Below are 25923 nucleotides of genomic sequence, written 5' to 3' on the forward strand. Positions count from 1 at the left end.
ACAAGTCTGAGGCTTGATTAGCACAATATTCTTAACACAAAAATTCTGCTGTGATTGCAGAGAAATAGGTGTCAAACAGGAAACTAGAAAGTGATCTTCAGTTCTAAGTATTTTCAATTGTTTCTGTCTATGCTTGAACATTCTGAGAGATCAGAAAACAACTTCTGAAAATTTACAAAAGACAAAAGAGATAAGAGGTCTGTGATGGTTAATCCACTGCATATTTACAGGACTACTAAATCATGTTTATTTTAACTGCTAGGTGAACATTGTTCATCATCATTCCTTACCAACAAGAACAATTCTCAGTTTGTCCAAGCACTGATGAGGTCTGAAAGCTAACGACTGTTTTGAGATTAGTTTTCCTGACACACAGCAAGGAGTTGCCTGCCATGTGAAACAAAAGGATTGTCTACCACTGAAGTCCTTCTTCAGACAGTGACAGGTACTGTCTCTGTTAGCTAACTGCTACTATATTCAAAAGCAAATTAAACAATATATTTTCAAAGTGCTTCAGAATGCATAGAACAAGTTTTTTGATCCCCAGATGACAAGCTTGTCCGCTAGCAGCCATAGCTCCTCAACCTCCGTTGTGTCAATTTTCCTTCCAGACAAGCTATTCCTTACCTATTTCTTGCCTCAGCCTTTCAGCCCCTATGATTCTGCATTTTCCCTGTTTAAATAAGCAATCACAATTAAGGATGTCCCTCCCAGAAAGAGAAATGTTCACGTTTCCATCAAAGAAAAATACTAGACAGAGGGAAGAGAAGGCAAGACAGCAGTTAAGAACACAAAGAATACACATCCTTTTCACAACACACAGTTTAACTCTGTGAACAGTTCCTGTTCAGACACAAAAAGGCCTGCAGAATTACAGAGGGCACAACCGCACACATCAGTTAATATGTTATACAGCCTATTCCAACCACTGCATGCACGCAGCACGGAGGAGGGAGAGTGCATGCATATATGAAGTCAAATTATCCAACAAGAGGAGCAAATGTTGACCTATGTGCGAGAGCAGTTTCCACTACTGCTGCGAATCATCTGCAGCGGGCTCAAAGCGCAGATTTAGCTCTCACCTCACGCATCAGAGTCAATTTCCTTTTCTCCAAGGAATCAGCAGTCAGTTGTTTTTGCTTCTTCCATTTTCTTTTCAGTGCCTTCTCTTGTAGTTCCAGATGCGCCAGTGCTTTGTTTTTTGATTTGTGTATTTCATGGCGACGCAGCTATGTAAACATGAAAGAAACCATTTCAAAATCAAGGGACAATCTAAAACAAAATTTGCAGGGTAATGCTAACACGCTCTTCTTGATTTTATCATTCATGCGCTGAATACTATTTAGGTTAACTTCATGGTAGTACCAATGACAGCCTCACAAACATCCAGAAGTGTAAAAGGCCAAAAATAGCAGCCAAATTTAAAGTGGTGTCAAAGGTGAATGGGGAAAGTCTCAGTTTCCATCTGCCCTACACCACTGACTCAGTAAGAGTTTTCTCAGCTGTTAAGGGAGGAAAAAAACAAACACTACCACCTGTAATATGCATAAGAAGACATAATGCATTTCCCTGATTTAACACTAATGTCAATCACCAACGATATTCTCTTTTCTTCTGACAATGAGAGATATATATATTCAGTTTAAATACAAATTAAACAAATTAAATGTGTGAGGTGCTTGCTAAAGTGTCTGGAGGCTATCAAGCCAACTATTTATAGAATCAAGCCTCTTCCTGCTATTGTGCCCATCTATCCTGACTAACCTGTCAAAATTTATAAGCCACAACAGCTCCTACTGCATATTCCATCCTGGTAATCAGTGCTAACAAGGAAAATGAAGTGGAATTCACATATTTTGTAATGAACAGGTCATTCAGTATTAAGAAATGATGTTGTTTAAATGAAAATTGAGTATCCTCAGAATTACAGAGAATCCTACAATAAACCCCGTCTTTCAGTCCCTCCAGCAGAGATGAGACTTAACTTCAACTACTACACTTGAGTTTTTGCGTATTTATGTTTCTACGCTGGTATACAGTTTATTGTAATAAAAACTACTGCTGCTGCTTCCCAATGGAAACGGAAAACTGAAAAACACCAACTGCCAGAGTTGGGGCTGCATGGTATCATAAACAAAGAACTAACACTAAAGAGCCAATATTTTCAGAAGCTTAAAAAGGGAGATTAAACATTGGCAGAAAATATCCCCATAAGTATGGTAAACACTTATGTTGGATAACCAGCCAAATCTCCTTGCTACAAAGAAGGAGTAGTGACTGCTATTGAACTTACAATATCCTCAGAAGTTGCACGGTGGACTGTCAAATCCTGGACGGTGCTCTGCGAACAGGAACCAGAGAACACATCAAAAGCCAGAACTGAGGACAAACTGAATTTTCTTCAAGTTTCATCTAAAAAAATCCCTCTAAATTACCATGTATTTAGCACAAAGCGATACAACGGTGCATTTTTACGGCGCCGCGAAGCATTCCACCCCCAGCGAGGCAGGCGATGGGCAGAACCGCCGCCCCTATCGCCTCTCCATCCCCCAGCGCGGGCTGCCGGCCGCGGGCCTCCCCTCAGGCAGCACCCAGGAAGCGAGAGGGTCACGGACACGCCACGGACACGCACCTCCCCGCCCAAACCCCCACACCAACCGGGTTCTCTCTCTCCAACCGCCAGCCCCCACGCAGGACGGTGACCTCCAGAGGCTCCCGCCAGCCCGGTGAGAGGCCACAGCGCGACCTGCCTGTCCCCCGCCCACCAGCCGCAGGAGGAGCGGGAAGGGCCGCCGCAGGCCGGAGCAGGCTCGGGGCCCAGCTCGGCACCGGGGAGGGGGAAGCACTTACGTCCCAGTCCCGCTTAGCCGCCGGCGGCTTCCTGGGGCCCTTCCTGCCGGCGGCGCGGGGCCGCGACCCGCGCAGCAGCGACATGGCCGGTGCCGCCGCGGGAAGGGGCGGACGCGGCGCCGCGGCGGAGGCTCGAGCGGGCCGCGGGCGCCTCCGCCCACCCGCCGTTGCCGGAGGAACGCGGCAAACGGCTCTTCCCGCCCCGCCCGCCCGCGCCTCCCTTCGGGGCACCCCAGGCCACCGCCGCCTTCCGCGCTGAATCCCGGTGTCGGTGTGTGTCGCCCCCCCCCCCCGCCTCGTCCACCCGCCGTGTTCCCGCCGCCGGCCCCTCCACGCGGGTGGGTATCGCGGGTGCCTGCGGCTCCCTCGCTTCTTGATTTTTCTGTGAGGAAGCGGCCTCTGGCCCTTCCCGCCCCCGTGAGACACCTCAGGGGTGCAGAGGAACCCCCCCCCCGCCATCCCCCCGAAGTAGGGCCGCGCCGTGGCAACCCCAGCCTAGCGGGGGTGCGGGGTTGTCTTTACACTCCACAGAGAAAATCCCCATGAGCTGCTCCTAGCAGTGTCGCTCTACCGTGTCTTCCACCTTTCACCTTAATTTTTCCACTCACTCATTTCATTAATATCCCTCCTCGCTGCAGACACCCTCCCAAGCTGTCTCAATGTCCCTCTGAGGAAGCCTTGGAAATTTCCCCATGCGATAATGTATTTCAAATCCTATTATGGGTAATTAAGAGCAGAATGTCACACAAACTATTAAATTAAGGTGACATCAAATTAAAGAGTGGCCCTTGACTGTATTTCAACAAACAGATCTCATCAGCTGAGGAAGGGTGTACCTCCCTACCCACAAGGGATTTCTAGCTTCCACAAAGGAACTGGCTGTTCTTAAATGAGTCATTTAGCTTATACACAAGTGTAATACATTTCCTATAGACTTGCCCCATGAATATGCCACAGATCTCCCACTTTCCTGTCACATACATGCAGACAAGATGTAAATTACTCTGAAGGGTTAAAGGTAACATATTACAGTGTGAGCTTGATATTTTGTCCGTGGGAGCTGGAAAGTGAAGACATACAGTTTGTCAGACTTTCATTCAAAACTCCTTCCCTACTTAAAGAGAAAAATTCCCTTTCGGCAAGATTTTCTGGTGCTTAAGGTCCTCATCAATCTATTTCAGGCTTTACCAACATCACTGTGAGAAGATCCATGTGAAAGTGCAGATGGTAATGGTTAATGTGCTGAGGGTAGGAACTGCGGTGGCATGTGATACAAAAAGAAAATGATGGAAATTATGAGGGGAGAAAAAAGTGACAGAGAAATACTGTCAGCAATTGCCTCTGCTGAAATGCTGTAAATGTGGCTAAGTCTTCTTTTTATACTGGAGGTTGCACCTGAACTTCAGTTTCCATTTAGGCACTAAACATAGATACCATATGCAACCTGAAACTGAACACCAGAGTTCAGCCTGTGATAAAACAAATCCTTGACCCCAGGCACATGTGCAAGGCAACGCACTGGATTCATTACTCTTGGTTTATTTGAAAATTTGGAACCCAAAAGCATAAATTAAGGGCGCATCTGGAATTCTCTCCTAACATCGCTTTGAACTGTCTTGAAGAATAAAGTCTACTGAAGAAGAAAGCAATAAAGGCACAATGAGATCAATACATCATCCACTTTGAAACCTCTTAAACCTCTCTGCTATTATTAATTACAATCAAACATAGATGTTAAATACCTAATACAAGCAAATATAATACAAGGCAGAGACACTTCCCATTCAACCAGCCTATTCTCAAACACTTCAGCCACCTATAAGAAAATGGGGAGCAGATTCTATCAGATGTCTTAAAAGCCTGTCTACCTTTCAGCTCTTGTTGTTCTTCACACTGCATTTACAGCAGAGTCTGAAAATGTTGCGTTATCTCTGCAGAAGCCAGCTGAGCATCTACAGCATCTATTAACTCACAGTGGAGCTTACATAAGATGGAGACGACATATTCAAACAGCAGTGGTTTAAAACCATCAGGTTTCCAAACAATTTGGTTTGTTATACATTTATACTCTTTCCCCTTCCAAGCTAATATGATGTGGAGAATTTCTTTGTAATTAAGATCTTTCCTCTATCTTGGATGTTTTTGCAGCCCTGGTTACCAGGAGAAATGTCATTTCTTTGCTGTGTTTTTTTCCCAATAGCAATGAGATTTTCTACTTCTGTGCTATAGGAAAAAAAAAAATCCAAACACAAAAACAAAAACCCCACACCACACTCTTGTGAGCCTCTGGTTCAGCACAGTTCCTCCTTTCCCTGAGACACTCACAACCCCGGGATTTGCTTATACTGGAAAAATGGGCCATGTTAGGAAATCTGTGCCCCCCCGCCCCAGCCAGAGAGCATCTGAGAGAGCACCATGAGGCCTCTGAGAGCATCATCCCCCTTCCTGGGGGTCGGGCACCCTGGACTTGCTGCCGACCTAGAGACAGTGCAGCTGAGGACTGCCCCCCTTCCCTCTAGGGACCTCGGAGGACTGCAGGGAGACCTCAGCGAGGGCTGACCTCCCCTTCCCATGGCAGCGACGTTTCAGCCGAGGCTGTGGTGCTAGGCTGGCTGAGCTGCAGCTGTGTGACAGCCGTGTCTGGATCCATCGACCCAGACCTGCTGGCCACCCTCCTGGCCAGACTTCAGACCTGCCTCACCGCTATGGACTTGCCTGCTGATCAGGGGGCTGCATCTGTCCCCGATGGCCATCACCAGACCTGACTCGTTATATTATCTTCCTGGCTTGACCTCAGACCTATCCCATTGCCATCGATTTGTCCGGTGATCTGAATTCTCTGTTGACCCCAGCTGCCATCTCCAGGCCTTGCCCAGCTCGCCTTGCTCAGATCCTGAGGGATGGGGCCATGGCCAGTGAGGTCCCTGCTCCGCTGGCTGTGTTACAGTGCTTGGCTCCCTGTCTGTCCCTCAGGGAGCAGCCAGCCCTCGTTGGCCCCTGACACCAGCGTACAGAGGCACATACAGGAATACCAGACCACTTCCACTGACCCAGGCCCATGGTCTGTCTGGATCAGCATCTTCTCTCTTACGGGGACTAGTTCTTTCTTCCAAAATACCTGCTGCCGTTCAAGAACAAGATCCAGGTGGAAGTGAAAAGGGAAAATGGGCTACTCACCTTTATCAAAGGGGCTGAGTGAAGAGTTACAAATCAGCCACCCTCCATTTGTTATCTGGAAAGATAATGAAACAAGCTGTTCAGCAATCGGTGTGTGAGCAACTAAATAACAGTGATGAGAAACAGGCAGTGTGCATTGTCCAGAACAAATCATGTCGAAGTAACCTAATTTATTTCTTTGCCGAGATAATTGACTTAGTAGGTGCTGAAAGGAATAGATGAAACATATTTTGACTTTAGTAGGGCTTTTGACAGTGCCTTGAACACCACTCCCATAAAGGCAAATAGGTCTCAGGTAGTATTAACATGAGAGGGGTGTGTGATTGAAAAGCAACCATAGCAGTGATTCATCAAATTAAAAGATCTGATCTGTCTGCTAGGATTGATTACCTTAATTAGTGACTTGAATGGTGGAATTGACCTTTGACTTCAAAATTCTGCAAAGAACACCAAGTTGGGCATTTTGGAGGCAAAGATTTGAACAAAAGTTTAACATTGCTAAATCGCAGAAGGAGCCTCCAAACAGTGAGATGAAATTCAATAAAGACAAGAACAGAGTATTACAGTTTGAAAAGAAAACTTGAATTCTCAAATTCAAAATGAGAAAAAAATGCATAGTCTTTGGTAAGATACCAGAATGTACATCCACGCAGGGCAAGTACTTTAAGAAATCCATAACTCTGCATTGGAAAGTGTGGACTACGTGAAGAGTCACTTCTTTGTCATGAACACAGCTAGGGAGGGACAATGCCCTGACACCGCGCTGATCTCCTGATTTGAAATACACACGGCACCAAATGACACAAAAATCATTTGCAGCTGCCCGAGCTACCTCGGTTTGCAGAATACTGGCCTTGTGCCATCTGTCACATTGCTCTGAGAACCTGGCATGGCCCTGACATGCTTTTGCTTTGCCGTACCTCCTCCTGTTAGCTGAAGCCTCTCCTCTCTGGGAGAAGACATACACAGCACGATACCCCAGGCTGAAAGGCAAACTCCTTGTGTTGGAGTGTCCATCTTCCAGCAAATCTCAAATGTTTTTTTTTTGCCCTTAACACCACTTCTTGGGACTCTGACAAAGGCAGGGTGACTTGAACAGCAGCCTGCTTCAAGACAAACACAGAAATCACTGACATTTCTTTTTTCTCTTGGCAGAGATCACACAAAGGCCTGAAGATCAAAATGATGGCATAACCACCCTGGCTCGTTTTGCTGAGCTTTGCAACTTTTCCTCCAAAGATGACAAGTGACCCCTGGGGAAGTCTCTCAGTCTTGAAAACAAACCCCAGAGGTTGGAAAGCCTCTGCAGCTGGAGTCACCTCTGTTAGAGACTGCAGGCTGGCTTTATAGCACTGCGGCTCCTGCGAGTTCATCCTCAGTCTGAAAAACCTTTCCAGTTGCTTTCTAGCATCGCTCTGTCTTCTCGGACGTGGAAGTGCATCCCTCCACCGTGGGACCTAATTCATTGAATTAGAAAATGAATGCACTAATCCTCACTCCAATGGCAAAAATCCCCACCCCTCTTTCAAAGAAGCTTCGTTTTCCTTCCTCTTCCTCCTTCCACCCTGATCATAAAAATCAACTTTTTACTGGTAGTGTAACTTAAAATTTTAACCTACAGAATGACTTTTTGTGGCTAGAAAAGCATTATAATAGATTTGTGTCTTGATATGTTAAAAGTATTTTTAATATACGATAATGTTTGAATACTCTAATGTATCTCATTCATTTTCTAATTCATTTCCCAGACGTGTTTTCAACAGAAGAACATAGGAGGGGTAAGCCATGAGAGAGAGACCGCTGGCCCTTTCACAGCCCAACACTATCACTCTCATCCTGCTGAAAAGCTTAAGAGCATCACAGTATTGTTTGGAGCAACTTCATGAACAACTCGTGAGATGTGCTAAGCCACGCTTGAATTAACAAAATGACATTTTGCTGTAGCCTTCCACACCTTTGGACTGAACTAAAAGATGAAGGCATTTACCCCAAAGTTATGAGTAGCCAGAAATAAAGGCTGGAGATGGTCCCCAAGGTGTACTGGGGATGCAAGCTGCCGCTCCAGTGAGGATGCCCCTAAACTCGGTGGGCCGGAGGTGTTGAAGCCCAGCTGATCTGCCTGACGATGCCGGCGTGCCCCTAAGCTCCCAGCACAACTCCCCAAAGGGAAAAGCTGCCTGACTGACAACGGTCTGCCAAGGCCGGCTCAGAATTTGGGGCCGGGCACAGGGAGGAGACCCTCCTCCCCGGGGCCGGCCAGCCCACCGGCCTCCCCTCCCCTCTTCGCCGGCCGGTGGGTCGGCGAAGGGTCCTCTCCCGAGGAAAGTTCCTCGGCACCCCCCGGGCGAAGGGGCGGGGGTGTCCGGGGCTGCCTCCCCGCCTCCCTGTGCGTGTCGCCGAGCTATTTATTTAAATTGCAAATAAAGCGCCTCGGCGCCCGCCCAACCGGGGAGCGACAGTCCGAGCGCTGCACCGGGCGACCGGCGGGCGTGAGGCTGCCCCGTGGGGCCGGCAGGGACGAGCCCATGGCCGGGGGGGCAGCCCCCGTTCCCGGGGCTCTGCTCTGCGCCCTGCTCTGGGCAGCAGCAGCGGCGGGGAGGGGCGGCGGCCCCGGGGGTAGCCCCGCTCCGGGCGCCTTCGGCCGCGTCTACCGGGGCGCCGTGAACATCAGCGCGGAGCGGGTCTACTCCTTCGCCTACAGCAGCGAGCCCGGGCAGGTAGGAGTGTTCCCTGGGGCACTGGTTTCCCCGCAGGGGGGGGGAATGCACCGTGTCCCCTTCACCCGCCCTCCCTCCCACCCTCCCACCGCCAGCATGGCCGGGGAGGGGGTGCGGGGCACCGCTGCGGCTCAGCCGCTGTGCGGGAGCGGGCCGGGCTCTCCCTCCGCGCCCGCGGTCCTCCCGCATCCTCCCGCCGCTGCGGGGCACCTACGGGCTCCACTCGCCCTCCGGGGGGGCTTCACCGGTATGGCCAAGGCACCCCGGGGCGAGAGGCTGGTGGCGTCCCAGAGGGCAGGGGGTGGTGCCCCCCTCCCGCCCCGGGCGGGGGTTTGGTATCCAGCTCTTCTAGCACCAAAATGGGGTTAAAGTCCGGAAAGAAATGGTGAGGATAATAGTGCTACCTTAAAAAAAAAAAAAAGGGGGGGGGGGGGATGCGTGTGTGCTTAATAAACCTTTTTAAAAATCATTTTTCACTTGAGCACTTCTGTAGGATCAGGGTGCTCTCCCCTGGGGAGCGGGGAGGTGAGACAGGGCTGCTCAGGTGAGTGTGATGCGAGGAGCCATGCCTTTTTGATGGGGGAAGGAAACCTGTCATTTATGTATGCCTAGCTAATGCGGGTTTCCCCCCTCCCCCCTTTTTAATGTCGTGTTTATCTCAAGTAGCTAAGTGGTACCTTGGAAACTCTGCCCCCGTTGTTTGGATTGGGCATTAATTGCCGGGCAAGATGTTCTGATGTACCAAAAGATGGTGAACTGGGCAAATGAATCTTCCCTCCTGACCTCGGTTGCACAGGACAAGAGAAAATGAAAACATTGCTTTTTCCACACTATATTTCTAATGCTTCAATGTGAAGGGAGTTGGTAGAGAGCATGATAAGGGGCGGGGGGAGTTGACGTTAATCATCCCTTGCTTTGCTTTACTCTTTCTTCTACTATGTATGTAATAAAATGTACTTGGTATTTATGGGGCAGGAGTTTGGTGTCGGGGCTATGATGCAACTGACCCCAGCAACACTTCACTGTTGGGTGTCACTGTTGAACCCAGGAGGTCAGAAGCACTGTTTGGGCATGAGCCTCCTCGTAGAAGCTGGTGGTGACCTAAGTTAGGCTTTTTCAGGTGTTACAGGTATTGGGTGTTATGATGAGGGCCTGTTGGCAGACCAAATGTTGTCTGGGGCTTGTTAGCAGAGACAGCACGCGTACTGACTTCAGTTAAAATGAGTCTAATTCCTTCAAATTAATGTGGTCTTTGAAGCTGTGTACTTTGCTGGACATCTTCCACAAATAAATTTTCTCTTCTGGAGATAGAGGGTGATAGTGGAGCGGGAGGAGGCAGGGAGTACGCGGCTGCTTGGTGATGTTTGCGGGCATCTAAATGCATCTTCTGCTCAACGGCTACTTTCAGAGACTAGGCTGTGCCCATGGCCGTGAAGAGCCACCCAGTCCAGGCTACTACTGCATTTCAGTGGAAACATTAGTGGACTAATCTCCATGTTCCTGTAGGCTGGAACACGAAATCTCTGCAGAGATACCGAGCTGGTCAAGAATGTATCTAAGAAGGGAAACTTCAGGTTTGAGCCTTAATAATTTTTTTAATGCAGAACTCTTTTAAGTGCTGCCATGAATGTGCTTAAAGAGGGCCATGCAGCCAGCTCCTGCTATAAAAACTAATTTAGAAGAGAAAAACCACTTAAATAAAGATGGGCTGTCCTAGGAGGCTTTCTGGTGAGGGATGCCCAGAACAGGTTCTGAGGATAGAGGAGGTCCTAGAGAAAAGACCTTATTGTGGCCTTCCAATATATAAAGGGGCTTACAAGAAAGATGGAGAGGCTTTTTACAACAGCCTCTAATGACAGGGCAAGGGGAAATGGTTTTAAACTGAAAGAGGGTAGATTTGGGTTGGACATAAGGAAGAAACCTTTTTACAGGGAAGGTGGTGAAGCACTGGAACAGTTGCCCAGAGAAGCTGTGGATTCCCCATCCCTGGGAGCATTCAAAGTCAGGTCAGACAGGGCTTTAAGCAACCTGGTCTAGTGATGATTTCCCTGCCCATGCAGAGGGGGCTGGACTGGATGATCTTTAAAGGTCTCTTCCAACTCAAGCCATTCCATGATTCTTCACTGAGAAGCCCTACAGTGCTATTCCTGAGTGGAACCAGCAGAAGCCTGCAAGAGGGTGTCTGGGCTAATTGGGATAATTGGCTGTAGGTGTGTGCAGCCCCCTCCCCAACCAAAGCCTGGAACTGATGAGAGACAAATATCGCTGGGTCTCCCCTTGCCAGCCTGGTCAGAGGTTGATCCTGTTCTGGTGGTTCTGCGTCTCCCTGTTGATGAGGATTGCTCAAAGTTTAGAAGCTTGGTAGTGGAAATTTTGATTTCAATCTGGGACTGTGTTCCTGTGGGCTGGTTTTTCGTGTGCAAGAGTTGTGAAGATATTTAGGGGCATGCTGTCCTCTGGGTAGTTGTTGGACTTTCTGAAGGAACGCAAGTCCTGTAAAAATTCGTTTTCTTGCCTTTCACTGCAATCTTTGGCCTCGAACTCTGAGCGAGTGGAGTGTCAGCCAGTGTTTGCCAGTGCCTGCCACTTGTGAGCTCTCAGCTCTTCTTGGTCTTCTCAGTCTCCTCCTGTCTCTGCTGATGGCAGGTCAGCCAGAAGCCTCTGATACCTTGAGGCAGATAACATATGAACCATTAATCTTAGTTACAGGAAATTTAATTGAATAAAAAGAGCCCTGTGGAAGGGCTGCAGTGGGTGAGTTTAATTGCTTTTCCTCTGAAGCAAAGCCAGGTCTGGAGCAATCTGGCTCTGAAACAGGGATTTGTTTTCCCAAATCTTGCTGTTTTCTTCTCTCTGCTGCCCTCTCTTATGAGGGCAGGCCTACAAAGCAAGGAGGAGGCGTGAGGGCTGGCTTGTTGACCCATCAGTCCTCTGTAAATGTTGTGGTTGCTCGTGTGCTATGGCTGCCAGGGCACATCTGAAAATGAGCAATGCTTGAATGATGGATGAGAGAAAGGAGGGAACAAGACCGTTACTCCTGTTTGGTGTTTTAGAGGCTTAACAGTTTCTGAAAAGTGTTGTGCTTGACTGATCTCGGAGGATGTTCTTCATCCACGCAATCTTCCTTACTCCTTGAGATACAGGTATGCACCTGTAGGAAGGGGAAAAGCAAGTCCTGTGAGATTATTTGTGAGCAAATATACACAAGGTGAAGAAAATACAACTCAGGGCTCTGGAGGAGAACTGCTTTGAAACAGGCAAGTGACTTTCCTTCTGTGCAGTTCCTGGGTGTGTAAAATAAGGGTACTTATATGCTGACCGAGTCACCTAGCTGAAACTCTTATGCATCTATACGTTGCCAGGTCTCTCTGTGTGTGTGGAAGGGGGGGAAAACCCTCCTCTGTGCTGTGCAGATACACTTCACCTTGTGTCCTGAGGCAGGAGAGCTGTCAGGCTTTTTTCTACTTGGCAACTAGGATTTAGGCCTTAATTGCTGAGGTGGAGCTGTACAAGTAAAGCTGTGCTGACGAGAAGCACAGCCACCTCTGCTGCAAGGGTCTTCTAGAGTTGGCCTGTGAACAGAGGGACATGACAAACTCCTTCCTCATGGTGGAAAGTCTTAATTTGTTATGGGGTAGTCTTACTGCTTTTCTAGTTCCCTTCTTCTCCTAGCTGCACTTTGAAATTTTCCCCTCTGCACAGCTGTTTGTTTAATGTTTAACTGTGAGTGTAAAAAATACAATAATAAAACCAGCTGTTGCACCTGTCACTACGCACCCATGCTCTAATAGTGAAGGCAGATGTGCACTATTAGAAGTCTGGTGAATAATTAGTGGAGCAAACAGGATTATCTTATTTTAGGGTTGTTTAAACTGGAGACATCTAGGATGGGGGGAAAAAATGAGCATGCTCATGAACATCCCCAATTCCACATCTTCAACATGTCCCACCTGGGAGGGAGGAAGGAAGGAGAACTGATTTGCTGGAGCTGCCTGTGCACTGTGTTCCTGCCCAGAAGACTGAACAAGAGTTGTAAAATGTTTCTGCTGGATTTACCACTGACTGGAGAACGCTTTATGTGACAAGTGAGAGAATGTGCCTAGTTCCATGATTGTAATAATACAAGGACTTCCAAAAAGAAAAAAAGGTGTGTGTGGGAGTACTGAGGGAATTCAAAGTGAATGACTCTTCCCACCACTGTAAGATCTGGCAGTTGTTAATGGTTAATTTGCTGAAAACACAAATGCCACTAATACTGTGCATGTGGGTGTTTCCTGTACCAGCTCCTAAGTGATGCAGGAGAGTATCATGAGGAAGAAGACTGTCGGAGACAACAAAAGTTGTTCTCCCTAATCAGAGCTCAGATCAGCTGAATGCATGATATGGGAGATACCTGGACTATATTTAGAAAACCAAGTGTCTCTGAGGAGAACAAGTTTCCAACTTCCCATTTGTAGGCAAAGCTGCTGCAATCCAGGCACAGCTCTTGGGTGTTCAGGCCATGCCTCTTGGTTGCGATGAGCTCAAAAGCTGAGCAGTGGGCTGCGCCTATTTTAGGAGAAGGAGTGGGTGATATTTTCCTCCTCCTCCTCCCTTGCCAGGACTAGGAACAGAGCCCCAGTCTCGGTTCCCATATGGCCCAGCCTTGCTGTAAGCTGTGATTGGCAGTAGATAAAGCTGTGGCTTCTCTGCTGAGCAGTTGTGCCATGTGAGGATGTGTCGCCCTGGAGTGACTTTCCTACGTGGAGTGTATCTGAGGGCTGATGAGTAAAAAGTTACCTTCAGTGAATTTGTTGGAGAGGCTGTGTGCCACCATGGAGGGTTGCTAACATTGTTACCCTTCCTTCTTTCATGATTGCAGATGGGAGAAAGTTGACTGACCTAAGGGAAGAGGGAAATCAACACCAGCAAGAAGAACAGAAGTCTTTCGGTTAGATGCCTTAAACTTCATGACCCTCTAGTAGAGATCAAGTGCCTTTTCCAGCCCAAAGAGTGTGATGTGTTTGGGTTCCTCTGTCCCCTAGTGAATGGGTCTCTTCTATCTGAGCTATGGATGGGAGTTGCGCTTGCTTTGCTCTAGGCAAGGAGCCAGAACAGGAATTCACCCATACGTTCCTCTGGGACTGTGTGATGAGTCACTTGCTCAGACCAAAGCCATCTGTTTTAGCTGCAGGGAAACTCCTTGATCTGCTACACAGGGCAACCTGGTTTAATAAGTGGCAGTAATCAAATTTGTGTTTACTGTTCTCTGCTGTTCCACATGTGAATGTAGGTCCCACTCCAGCAGCACCTGTGTCTCTTATAACTCTAGGAGCAATTTTTTCACCTCTTGCTTCTGAGCTGTTTTTGTAGGACTCTTCAGGCTGGAACTAAACTACCTCAAAGTATTCCCTTGCTCTCTTGCGTGTCTTCTCCATAATGTTAGTCTTGACTCCAGCCCAAGTTTCAGCCCACAGCTACACCGTGCATGCAATAAAACTTCAGTCTCCTGTTTGGAGACAGCTGAACCTGAGCTATAATGGCAGGGGGGAACAGGTTAGGTGTTGTCTTTCCTTAATGCTGAGTGGAAGCCCATCATTTTAGCTACAAAGATCCAGGTAAACAAATAAATTGGGAAGACTGAAAATGTTTGAATGAGAAGATCTCCTAAGGTCAGTAGAGCTTGTGTTGTTGCAGAACCTCCAGAGCCTGAATGCTGTTGCTTTTGGTTGCTGGCTCTCGTCTGTTCACCACAGGACACTGGACAGGCCTCAGCACACCATTTTTGGAGCCTAATATTAAATTCCTTATGAGTCAGAAATGTAGGCACAATGTCAAATCCAGAAATATCAAAGCAAGTTATATATATGATGTCTGAAGCCAAGCAAGGTTCAACAGAATCCCTTTGGAATAACTTTTGTATATATAATTTATCTTTTCTAAAGAAAACAACCAACCCTAGGAGGTGACAGCGGAGGCAGTGTAGAGCACACAGTGCTTGGAATGCTCTTGCTGCTTCTCAGTGGGGTCTCTTGACCACTCATCACCCTGCACAGCGTCATGCAAAAAGCTCTTGCTTACAGGAGAAAGCAAAAGTAAACTATGAGAGAAATGATGTGGGGATCTGTTGAAAGCACAAGCTTGGCTGTTGTTTTCTGCAGCAGAAAATATAGTCTTGAAAACTTTGGCTCTGGCAAAAACGGGTATTTGAAGTGAAAGAATAGTGTGGGAGGTGGCTTTACTTTGAGCTGGGGATGGAACCATGTGCCCACCTGAGATCCTTTCAAGCTTAAATTATTCTTTGGCTTTCTAGGATTTTGTTCTTTGTGGGTTTCCCTACTTAGAGGGGCAAAAGAGAGTACATCTTGAAGGAAGCTATCAGTTTGCAGGCTTTAAGAAAAAAGCCTGAGAGGTCTGCTCTGGCTTCTTGCAGGGTGGCCTGCAGACCTTCAGATGGTGACTTTGGTGCTGGCAAGAATTTTATTTTTATTTCTAATGTGTAATCTAATGCTTTCCAGCCTGATAACTTGTCATTGAGCTAAAACATCTCTCTTGAATTTTGATGTTGTTCTAAATCTTAAAATCATTCTATTCTTGTTGGGCTGTCCTGTTCTTTAAAATCAAAGCTGATCAGATTTTGTTGTTCCCCCTGTCACCCCCTCCCCGCCCCCCAAGATGTTTAGATTAAAGAAAAAAAATCTGAATAAGAGCAACTTCATCAAAATGTCTCTCCTCAGTTTGAACTCTTTCCAAGAATAGTGCAGCAATTTATAATACAAACATTTGCATTGTAAGTGGAGGCTGAGATGTCCTTAAATAACTTGTGCAGAAGTTGCTGGGTAGGAAGGTATGCTTTTCCTATACAGACCTCATCTGCAATTTCAGGGGATATTTAGGGAATGAAAGTGCAGTCTGTAGAAGCTGTATTGCAAGGGTGTGCCATCTGTTCAGTTTGAGAATATCACTTAGTACGTTTGCATAAGCAAACGTTATTTCCTGCTGTGTATACTTAAGAGAAACACAGAGGATTTCAGAAACAGCCTTCCTTACTTTCTTTATGCTGATGTTTTTCTTTGGGCATAGAAATAGCTACTTTGGTGTGGTTTAAAACAAACGAACAATGGTTCAAAAAAAAAAAACCAGAAAAACCAACATGTAGGATACGTAATTCAATCCACATCCAAAGTGTCACTGAGGTGAAGAACTTGGGAGCCAAGAAAGAACCAGATATTTGTGTTGTGACAGTAATCCCTGGAGTTATTGCTGTGAGCTTGGGGTGGTGGCAAATTTGGGAAGATTATAACCCCTTTTGTTTCAAGGGTTGCCCTAGCCCAGAGTTCCAGCTTCTGTGGGTTAGGAAGACACTATTTATTAGAGAGTAGTTTGTTCCTTAACTGGCTGTAGGAAAAAGGATTTATTTGTTTATTTTAAATGTCTTCCTGAAGTCTGAGGGTGCTCAGAAAGAGGTACCTACTTCATCTGGCATGGTGACTCCTAGTTTTTCTTTCTGGCTGTCCTGGAGACTACCTAGAGACATTGGTTAGAGGACAAAATTTCAAAAAAAGGAAAAAGGTAAATATTAACATGCTTTATATTTGTCTTACTTCCATTTATGCTGCACAGATACTGTTGCAAATAAGTGAACTCGTGGGAATGTCCATGCAGACCATAAATCCACACAGCATATTTGCACAAAGTGGAACTTTTAAATGAAAAATATTAATCCTGGAACAATTACATTAATGTGACTGAGGCTGTGCTTGACATACCCAAAGTCTGTTGCTTAGTTTATGCTGCTTTGGATATTTAATACTCTTGGCAGAAATGCTTGAAGAAGACTGTGGGCCAAGGTTATTTGACAGATTGCTTTTGGCAGTTAAGACTTATTGACATTAGGGCAGAGACAGAGAAAGGCTGAAAGAGAATGCTCCTCTGAGCTCCACTTGTTTTGTTGTCAGGCAGGAGTAGTGTTCGTATCTCATAGGAGGGCAGGAGAGAGGCTCTGTAACGCCCGTCACTGTGTCTCATAGCTCTTTTCCTTCAGGCTCTCAGCTTTCCCCTGTTGCGTTGTTAGTGGGAAGAGCAGCCAAGTTTGGCACTGACAGGTATGTGCCTCAATCACTGCCTCAATTGCTCTAGCCCATCTGGCTGAATCCTACTTCATTTAATTTCAGGGTTTCTATAAAAATGAAGCACCTCTTTCTTCTGCAACAGCAGATGACAGCAATTCAGTGGCTTTTGTAGACATATCCAACACTGAGACCTTCCATTGTCACTAGCAGCCTGTGCGTGTGCTTGCTGGATGTGTTCCCTGCCCACTGGCTTGGCTTGGTGCCTCGTCAGGCCCACGACCAAGTGCTGTCGCAATGTGGACCAATAATCCCCAACGCTCTCGCAAGGAGCGTCTTGTGTGCGGGTGTGGCGGTGAACATGGCGAAGCCCTGGTGAGATTCGAAGGTTTTGCTTAGTGTGAGGTGGTGGAAAGGAATCCACAGTAAAGCTCTTGAAAACCTTTGCTTGCAGCAGAAACTGTTGTTGCAACCTCCTGCCCGCCCTTAAATTCACATCCCTGCAGTCTTAAGCTGATGTGTAATCTCTGTGGGAAATGCAGACTTAATAATCAGTCCAAGGACTCTGTCATGTCAACAAGAGCCTGGTTTATTTTGCTTAATGTTTGCAACCATGTTGGTCCAGTTCAGCTGTATGAATTTGGGACCAGCTCCTTCTGCCTAATCCCATCTAGAGAACGGAATTCAGACGCACTTTTTTCTTTCTTTCTTCTTTTTTTTTTTTTTTTTTGTCCCGTCTCCAGCGTGGTGATAGAACTGAAGTACAAATATTTGTCTTTCCTGGTCTAACACGTTTTTATGTAGTGCTGCGAGCTCTCTCTTTATTCAGCTGTCTGACTGCTCTGTCCACCTTGAAATACAGAAAAAAGTTCAAGGTCAGTCATCTGAGAAACAAAACTGTCGTGAGCTTGGCTGGTGAATAGAGAGGCACATGGCAGAGGACTGGCAATGGGAAGGAATGTGAGAAGCAGAAGTTCCTGAAGCAGTCCTGACCCTGTCTCAGCCCTGCAGCACGAAAGCCAGCAGTGTGATTACTGCCAACAAACATTCGTGCAGGGCCTGGATGTCAAAGGGAGTATTTGGTACATGAGGTTGTTTCCCAAGATTCAGCGTGGACTGTCCCACCTCAAACCTAACTGCAGGTATCTACAGGAGGCGAGGATTTCAGCTTGGAAGGTACAGATGAAATCTAGCACCATATTATAGTACTGATACAGGCAACCTCCTCCTGTGTGTGTACAAGGAAGGAGAAGGGAGAGGTGTAACTAGTTTTCTGCGGTGCTGGAAACACTCTGCTCCCAAGTGAAGTCCCTCAGCAGTGGTGGAGTTGCAGGGGTGACAGCAGCCTGGGTCACCCTCTTACTGCCCAGGCAAAACTTCCTCCTCATCTCACCAATGCTAAGTGAGTAGGGGTGGATGCAGAGGAGCCTCATAGTCTTTTACTCTAGTGTGTGGGATTATTATTATTTTTAGATAAAAGCTGTGTGTTTTAGCTGGAGTTCCTCTTGTCTCTACATGCAACATAATTAGGAACTGATTTCTGTGCTGGAAGGAAGAGCTGTGTGTGATGGAAGCAGTGGTTCTGTAGCGGGGAAGGGTCGTCTTGTCAGAACAGCTTGTTCTTGAAATAATCTTTAGAAAGGTGTGGAAGGAGAATGGTGTTTGAACTAAATAAATCTTCTTTTTCTTTCACCTCCTGCTTTTTTTTCCACTCTTCTAAAAATATTTTGGTGGAAATGATGCCCTTGAGGCAAACGCCAAATACTGACTTTCAAAGGGAAGGATGGTACTATTAGCACTGACTCAGTGGTGAATTAATTAAATCTGTTGCATGAAAATGTGTATATTGTCTACATCAAGACAACAGAATCTAGAAACAAAACATGGATTAACAATTTAAGGTAGGTTAATTGGAAGAAGGCCTGAAAAGCACAAACATCAGTTCATTGGTGCTACACTGTTATCCCTGTCTCTTGTGATGCTTCTGCTAGACAGTTCACCCTGCCAGGCAAAATGTCTTTCTCTAAGATGCTAATTAGGGTTCCTTCCACCCTGTAGGACAAAATCAGAGTGTGATTGACAGCAAATAAGAGAAGCCCTGCTTGCAGTTAAATGTTAATCCTTTCTCCACTTTCCCAAACTTCCTCATAATTGCATCTAGATTCTGCTGAACTTTGTTGCTCTGATATCCCCGAACTCATCTGCAAGTGATGGGGAGGATCTGGAGGGACTGTTAGTTGGGAACTTCTTGAGCAGGTTTGGCCCACAGGCAAATCCCAGCTGTTTTATTGCCATGTTTTGGAGGAATAGCTATTATGTTGGGCAGACGCCCATCAACCAAAGCTTTGTGCTGCTGGGAGCTGCTGCTGTAACCCTGAGATGTGTAAGGGGGGAGAGTGGAGCTGCATCCTGGGGCTGGGATCTGGCCCCTCCACTGGAATGCAGGATCTGGCCACGAGAGGCCCAGTGTTACTCTGGTGGTGGCAGCAGAGTAAATAACTAGATGGACTGGAACATCAATCGCCATCTGTCCAACTTCTTAATCGCTCTGTTTTTTTTTCCTGGGTTTTTATTGTGAAGATTTTGATGGGATTAGGTGGTGTGATGTTCTTGGTTGGTCTGGGCTATGTGCAAAGGTAGGAAGAGCAGAGGTGTTCACTGCAAGTGAACTGTTAATATGTTGAGGTGAAATTTAAAGTACATTGGGATCTTCTTGGTGAGCTGCTCTGTAAATGTTGCTTCTGACTTTCTGATGCTCCTCTCTGTCTGAAGCACCCTGTTTGAGTGTGGCCTGGTAAGCATCTTTACCTGTGGGAAGTGCAGAGGGAAAGGTGAGAGGGATGAAAGAAGTGTAGTGGGATTATACCTGTGAGACTGTACTTAGGCCAGAGGTGGTCCTGCCTTGATGCAGCTAGGTGCTGCCCCAGATATTATCAGACCTAAAAGAGCTCAAGGCACCTGAACATGGACTTTCATGGGAACAAGGCGGAGGAGCTCTAACCAGCTGTTACAGGGAGCAAATACAGAGTGCTGAACCCAGGAGAGGTGGAGAGAAGTCATGTATGATGGTAATACAGCATATTCATGTGGGTAAGAAATGAGAGTAAGTGCTTAGATTTTAAAGAATATTGAGCCTTGAGAATCTTGCCTCCCTCCTAGTACTCCTATTTCTTACTAGTATAATACTAGCAGTATTATAAGGTAATGGAAATGGCAGCAAAGCTGAGTAAATGTTGTAGCTGGTATATGGTCAGCTTAGTTTTGTGGAGAGAGGGAAACCAAGTGAGGGATATAACTGCTGGATCACAGCATAGGGAAGGGACCTTCTCTCCCTTCTCAGGTTTCTCCCTGTCAAAGTGTTAATCACCAAAGCTCTTGTTTCCCTTCCCTTGCCCTTCTCTGGGATGGATGGGAAACTTTTTTGTGTTGTGGGCTTTTTTTGGTTACTGAGGGTGGTCAAACACCGGAACAGGTGTCCCAGAGATGTTGTGGAGTCTCCCTGTATTTTTACAAAATTTTTACAAAAAATATTTTAGAAAACCTGACCAGGCAACTGGCTCTCGGTGACCCTGCTTGAGCAGTGGCATTGGACTAGATGATCTCCAGAGGTGCCTTCCAACCTCACCCATTCTCAGATTCTGTGATTTACAGCGGTGTCTTTTTCAGAGGTGCTGTGTGGTTGAGCCTTATACCATGGTGGGCACCAAACATGTAAGTGTCCTGCACCTTTACCTTTGTGATGAAGAGGTGCCACAGGGACAGTGATTAATCCTTTCATGTAGTAGGGTGTGGGCCACAGGGTTTATCTCCTGATACTGGCCTAGATGCAGAGCAGAAATCCTAGTCCTGAATGTTTGCTCTGTGGCAGCCGTTGCTCTTCGATACCCCCAGGGAAATGCTGCAGCCTTTCTCTGGTCAAAGGGTACAAGAGGCACAGGTAAGCAATACATTCAGTATCCTCCAAGACTCATCTTGCACAAGCTTTGGTCATCAGGATCAAAGATTTGGCTATCATCTCGGGGAGGTCAGTTCCACTAATTTTATAACAACCTTGCAATCGGAATTCATGTAACTACATGAACAAAATTGCTTTGAGGTCTGTTTGCAAAGACTGAAGCTTTGAGGACCACCAGGGTTTGAAAAACAGGCTATGGTCTCCAGGTTGAGATATCAACAGAGCACCAAAGAAGAGGAGACCGGGATACTTGAGTGCTGCTCTGAAGAGAGACTACAGATCTGTCATCTGGGGAGCAGAAGCCTTGATGGGCATCTGCTGGAAAGAGTCGAACTTGGGTGGGGGGAAGAATGCACCCCAAGTACTTGCAAATGAGGCAGTTTTGTGGACATTCAGTGCTGCAGCAGGAGGGTTACAGAGCTGTGAGCTGCAGGCTTTATAACACTGTCCCTCTTAACCTGGTGTTTCTGAGGATCATGCAGTAGAAACTCTACAGGGAGTGGATCTTGGGCTTTGAATGGCTCCGTCACCGTCCCCAGTTAGGTTCCAAACATGTTGCTTGCGCCTCTCTACTTCTTTTTGCATACTTGAGTTACAGCATCAGTAAAATGGAGATGATTACTGCTGTGAGCACATAGCATGTCATTGCAAAATAAAGGGGCCTTTCAGTAGTTGTATATTAACTATATGGGGGAAGTGAAAACTCGCAGAAGTCCGTGGTTACCTGAGCAGGCCCTGCAGGCATCTGGAGCGACAGTTGCCACAACAGCAGGGCTGCCTGAAAATAGATGATCCGTCCTTAACAGAATGAACTAATCTTGGCACTGCTTATTGTTAGTTAAGTAAACATCTAATAGCCTTTGATTCATAGGCAGTTCTCTTTTTTCTCTTTTTTTTTTTTTTTCTTTTACCCCCCTTCCTTAAAGGAAACTTGACTGCTCAGATTAGTAAAGCATCTAATCTGGAAGAACCTTGAGATCTCAGAAAAGATATGCTCGGTGTGTTCACCTATAGGTTTAGGAGAGAGAAGCAAGTAACAGTGTCGGCAGCAAAGAGGAAACAATTTGTAACCCTGTGCACATAAGGGCAGTAGCTCTTGTTCAGGGACATTCCAGCCACCCTGGGTGAGGAGCAGCAGGAGCTCAAACTGGGATGTGGAGGGGCAGCCTGAGGCCTGTGCTGAGTAGGGCCTTGACTGGGTCCAGCTTGCAAAATTTTTCAGCTGCTTTATTGCACCTGCAGCCATGGTCTTAATTAGCTCTCCTTTCTCAGGAAATGAAAATGCTAAATCTTTTGCTAGATTCAGCAATGGACATTAAGGCTAGCAGGAGGGTGTCAGGGTAAAAATGTGTGTGAATAGAGTGCTAATGAGTCGCTCTATGAGAAGTTTGACTGTTGGGCTTGTCCAGGAAGCTCTTACAGAGGTGGCTTTGTCTTGTAAAAGATGAAGGAGTAATGCTCTACAGATTTCCCTTGGGCAGTTACAAAACTGCAAAGCTTTCACACCTGGACTAGTGTGTTCAGTTTTGGTCTCCCCAGTATGACAGAGGTGGACATACTGCAGAGAGACCAGCAAAGGGCCATGAAGATGACAAAGGGACTGGAGCATCTTTTGGGAGGAGAGGCTGAGAGGGCTGGGACTGTTCAGCCTGGAGCAGAGAGGGCTCGGGGATCTCATCAGTGTGTATAAATACGTGGTGGGAGGGAATGAAGAAGGGGAAACTGGGTTCTTCTTGGTGCCTGGGCAAGAGTGACAGGACAAGAGGTAATGGGCACAAGCTGAAACACTGGAAATTCCATCTGAACATCTTTTTTTCTAATTGTGAGGGCGGTTAAAGGACTGGAACAGGTTGCCTGAGAGGTTGTGGAGTCTCCATCTATGGAGATATCCAGAGCCTGACTGAGCCCTGAGCAACTTTGCACTGAGCAAGGTATGGTAAGGTTACAAAGGGTGAAGATAAGATGCTTATGTCCTGTTAGGCACTGCAAATTACTGTCTCCTGCAAGGGCAGGAATTGCCATTTCAAACTGGATTCTTAATAGAGGCTCCCAAGGGAGAAATAGATCCAACGAGGACCGGAAAGTCTCGGAGCCTAAGGGCCTGCCTCATCCAGTGGTGAGCTACGCTGTGCAGGTACTTCCTGCTCCCAGGTTCTGGGCTGCAACGTAGTAGTTGAGACTGAGATGGAGGCATTACAAAGGCTTGTCCTCTGCCGGGATTTACAGCGTGTGAGGTGGAGTGTAAATCTTTCAGCTGTTGCCCTGCTTCCCTTTGTCCAGCCTGGTTTAGTCAGGAGGGAAGTCAAGTTACTAGTGCTGCAGCATTTGCAGCATGGATATGTCTGTAAACCAGCCTAATTCCAGCCACAAGCTCCCAGCTGCTGTCCCATGAGCAGCCTCATGGGCTGGGTGATCTCGTTCACCCAAAGGTGTGCTTGGGATTACATCTACATAAGGCTCCTCCAGTCCCTACTGCTGTGTACTCCCAAAGTAGATGAGGGCCGTTTTCTTATGTTCCTGTTTGGCTACAAACTGGATGAAGGGGGTAGGCAATGGTCATCCTGGTCTGCCCATGTGATACTTCTCTCATTTGTGAAGCAGAGCACATTCCCCACACCTGCTGTAGAGCTCTACGAGGTAGGCAAGGGTCTTGTGGAGCTCCTTTGGGAGGAAGGAGGTAATGTCAGACCTCAACACCTTGCAGAGAGCATTAGGGTAGAAAATCCTTCCTTTTTGCACAGGACTTGGAGGGCACTGCTTTGTTTGGTGAATATTAAGAAAACACTTCCTTGCATCATCATACATAAAAGTGTTAAGGGATGTGGTCTTGGTGTGGTATTCCCCTCTCTTCATATTAAAATCTAGAAATTCCACAGACTGGCCCAACAGACATTTAAGATCATCTAAAATGTCTAGTGAAGGTCTTGTGTTGGCAGTGTATTGCTTGTCTGCTTATGAAATAGTATTTGATTACATGGCTGTGGCTCCTCAAATAATACACTGTAGAATGCAGGTAGTGCAAGCCAAGTGGCACGAGAAACTAATAAAGCTGGAAAATACGTTGTGCCACTGGAGATAAATGACTTGCTGTGTGTGCACTATAATGCAATAGTGGGAAGAGCTGGGATTTCCAAAAGGTTTGAGATTAAATCATAGAATTATTCTTACTGAATCTTAATACATATCAAAAGCCTTATTTTTTTTTAATGACAGAAAGGTAAGCTCTGTCCTGTTTTATAGGATACCTCAGAGCAGGTTTTTTTCTTTTGGCTGACTTTGTAAACAGTCTGTGAATTTCTGTTTATGTGTTTTCCTCTTAGAATCGATATTGAAAATACTTAGTTTGCTGAAAAGGAAGATGTGAGGTGGGAAGAAGAGGCACTGTCATGCGTATGCAACTTTCACTTCTGTGTCCAAAGCCTGGGCAAACTGTAAAAAGTAGTACTTTTTTCTCTTCTTTTAATACTGCTCAGCATTAGCATATACTTCAATTAGCTAGTATTTCTTAAAATGAGAATTTAGAAGTAGAGATGCAACTTTAGGTCTTCGAATGAATATGAATGAACTGTACTCAAAGTAAACCTGACTCTGCACCATATGCATAACTCATGTGGTGGGTTATGTTCTGCATTCATGAAGTCAGTGCAGAAGAGGATTTCCCAACATCTAGCTTGTATTTGAGTGGTTGAGGATGCGTAGTCCAGCAGTGTTGTTTGTTGTGAGTCTGATGTGAGCTCCCCATTGCGTTGTGCTGATGTGCTGAGCCCTGGAGGGTTCAGAGTGGTGTCCAAGCAGAGGCAGGGTGAGTCACTTCACCTGTGGAGGTGGGCTTGCTTTACCTGTTTTATGGGCAAAAAGCTGCTGGACAGGTAACTGGAATGTGTCCTTTCTGCAGTGATAATTGGTTTCCCCATGGGTGGAGAATGGCTCCATGTGCTTGTGGGACTCTGGCTTGACCATCGTGTCTTCATGCTCCTTAGATTTGTTTTCTTATTCAGTTCCAATGTTGCTTCGTTCAGGTCCCTGTTCCTTGTCACAGTGATACAGCAAACACCTACAAACAAGCAGCAGCTTGTTCAGCCCGGTCCCTGTGTTTCCCGTTTATACCACCGTGTGCTGGCTCGGCTCCCCTGGCCAAGCGGCACAACCACGTAGACTAAGGAAGCCACAGAGTAACTTTCCAGTGCTGTATGGTGGTGGTGACCTACTGTGTTGATGTAACCCTTCAGATATTACCTGTGAGTCTTGCTTTGGGATGGTGTTTTTCTGAACTTGGTTTTAGCACCCTACAGTGAAATTTACTTGGAAATAAAATTGCATATGTAGTTTTTGTGCTCAGAAGGAAAAGCTGGAAGACATACCAAAAGAGTATTATAAAGTTTTAGAAACCAGAAAACAGTGGAAAAAGATTCCAGTGTTTGCCCTTCTCTCTCAAGGTGTTTTTAATTAAATTATTTATGATGTTTTTTCTTGAAGACTTTATTTTTTAGGAATTGGTGGCTGTAACATCTGTATTATGGTGATGATGGCAGGAGAATTGATAATGATTATGGCTATCAGGAAGGTGTTTTGTTCCAGTAAACTAAACTCCCATGTGAGCCTAGAATCGCTAAACAAGAATAAATAGGAAGTTTTCTTTTAGACCTGTGATTGCAAATGCAAGCTCTTTCACTGAACCTGGTGTCCTCAGTGTAAGCATAAGCTGCCAAATCAGGTAGCTGCCCTTCTACCCTGCTAACTCTGTATGTTTTTTCAGAAGGTGGCACCCCCTTCTACCTTTACTCTTCTTGGAGGGTATAAAGTTGAGATATCTATGAAAAGCCTTTCACTGATCTCGTGAGAGTCCACTCTAATCTTTCGAGATGTGGTGGGTTTAAAATGTGTGTATCTAATTAATATTGTTTTACCAATTAAAGGCCTCTGATCAAGATGTACTGTCTCTTCTGATGAGCTATGCATTCTCATACCCTGTTTTCTTGAGCAATGCATGCAGCTCTGGAGAGGGGGCTGGAGAGATGTTATTTTCAAATGGAGGCGGTGCCATTTTCCTTTGGTGCAGACAAACTGCTTGCTTGCTTCTCAAAGCAAATAGTGAACTGAGGGCGTTCTACCCCACAGCTGTCCTACCTCGGCAACTGAGCGGTGGCCAGATAATGTAGGGAGAAATTTCAGTTAC

General features: G+C 46.3%; 2 protein-coding genes and 1 long non-coding RNA gene across 8 annotated transcripts in view; 2 read left to right on the forward strand and 1 right to left on the reverse strand.

Annotated features, from left to right (window-relative positions):
- The window catches only part of SPICE1 (spindle and centriole associated protein 1), a 25444-nt gene extending 22451 nt beyond the window's left edge, over positions 1-2993 (reverse strand). For all 3 annotated transcript variants that reach the window (XM_074853596.1, XM_074853613.1, XM_074853604.1), the window contains exons 1-3: positions 2851-2993; positions 2294-2341; positions 1083-1229 (exon numbers count right to left, since the gene is read on the reverse strand). In XM_074853596.1, the coding sequence (XP_074709697.1) occupies positions 1083-1229; positions 2294-2341; positions 2851-2934 (279 nt within the window). In that variant the 5' untranslated portion in view covers positions 2935-2993. The remainder of the gene's footprint in view (positions 1-1082; positions 1230-2293; positions 2342-2850) is intronic.
- LOC141936560 (uncharacterized) lies at positions 2555-7741 on the forward strand. The gene is made up of 2 exons (XR_012626757.1): positions 2555-2726; positions 7183-7741. It is a non-coding gene; the product is annotated as an uncharacterized LOC141936560 (long non-coding RNA).
- A 68-nt stretch (positions 7742-7809) lies between these two features.
- SIDT1 (SID1 transmembrane family member 1) overlaps positions 7810-25923 on the forward strand; it is a 47757-nt gene continuing 29643 nt past the window's right edge. For all 4 annotated transcript variants that reach the window (XR_012626758.1, XM_074853633.1, XM_074853649.1 and 1 more), the window contains exon 1: positions 7810-8744. Coding sequence is in view for 3 of the 4 variants with exons in the window: in XM_074853633.1 (XP_074709734.1) it covers positions 8553-8744 (192 nt within the window). In the remaining variant the exon portion in view is untranslated. The remainder of the gene's footprint in view (positions 8745-25923) is intronic.

Source organism: Strix uralensis, chromosome 2 (genome assembly GCF_047716275.1).
Source record: "Strix uralensis isolate ZFMK-TIS-50842 chromosome 2, bStrUra1, whole genome shotgun sequence".
Lineage (NCBI taxonomy): Eukaryota > Metazoa > Chordata > Aves > Strigiformes > Strigidae > Strix > Strix uralensis.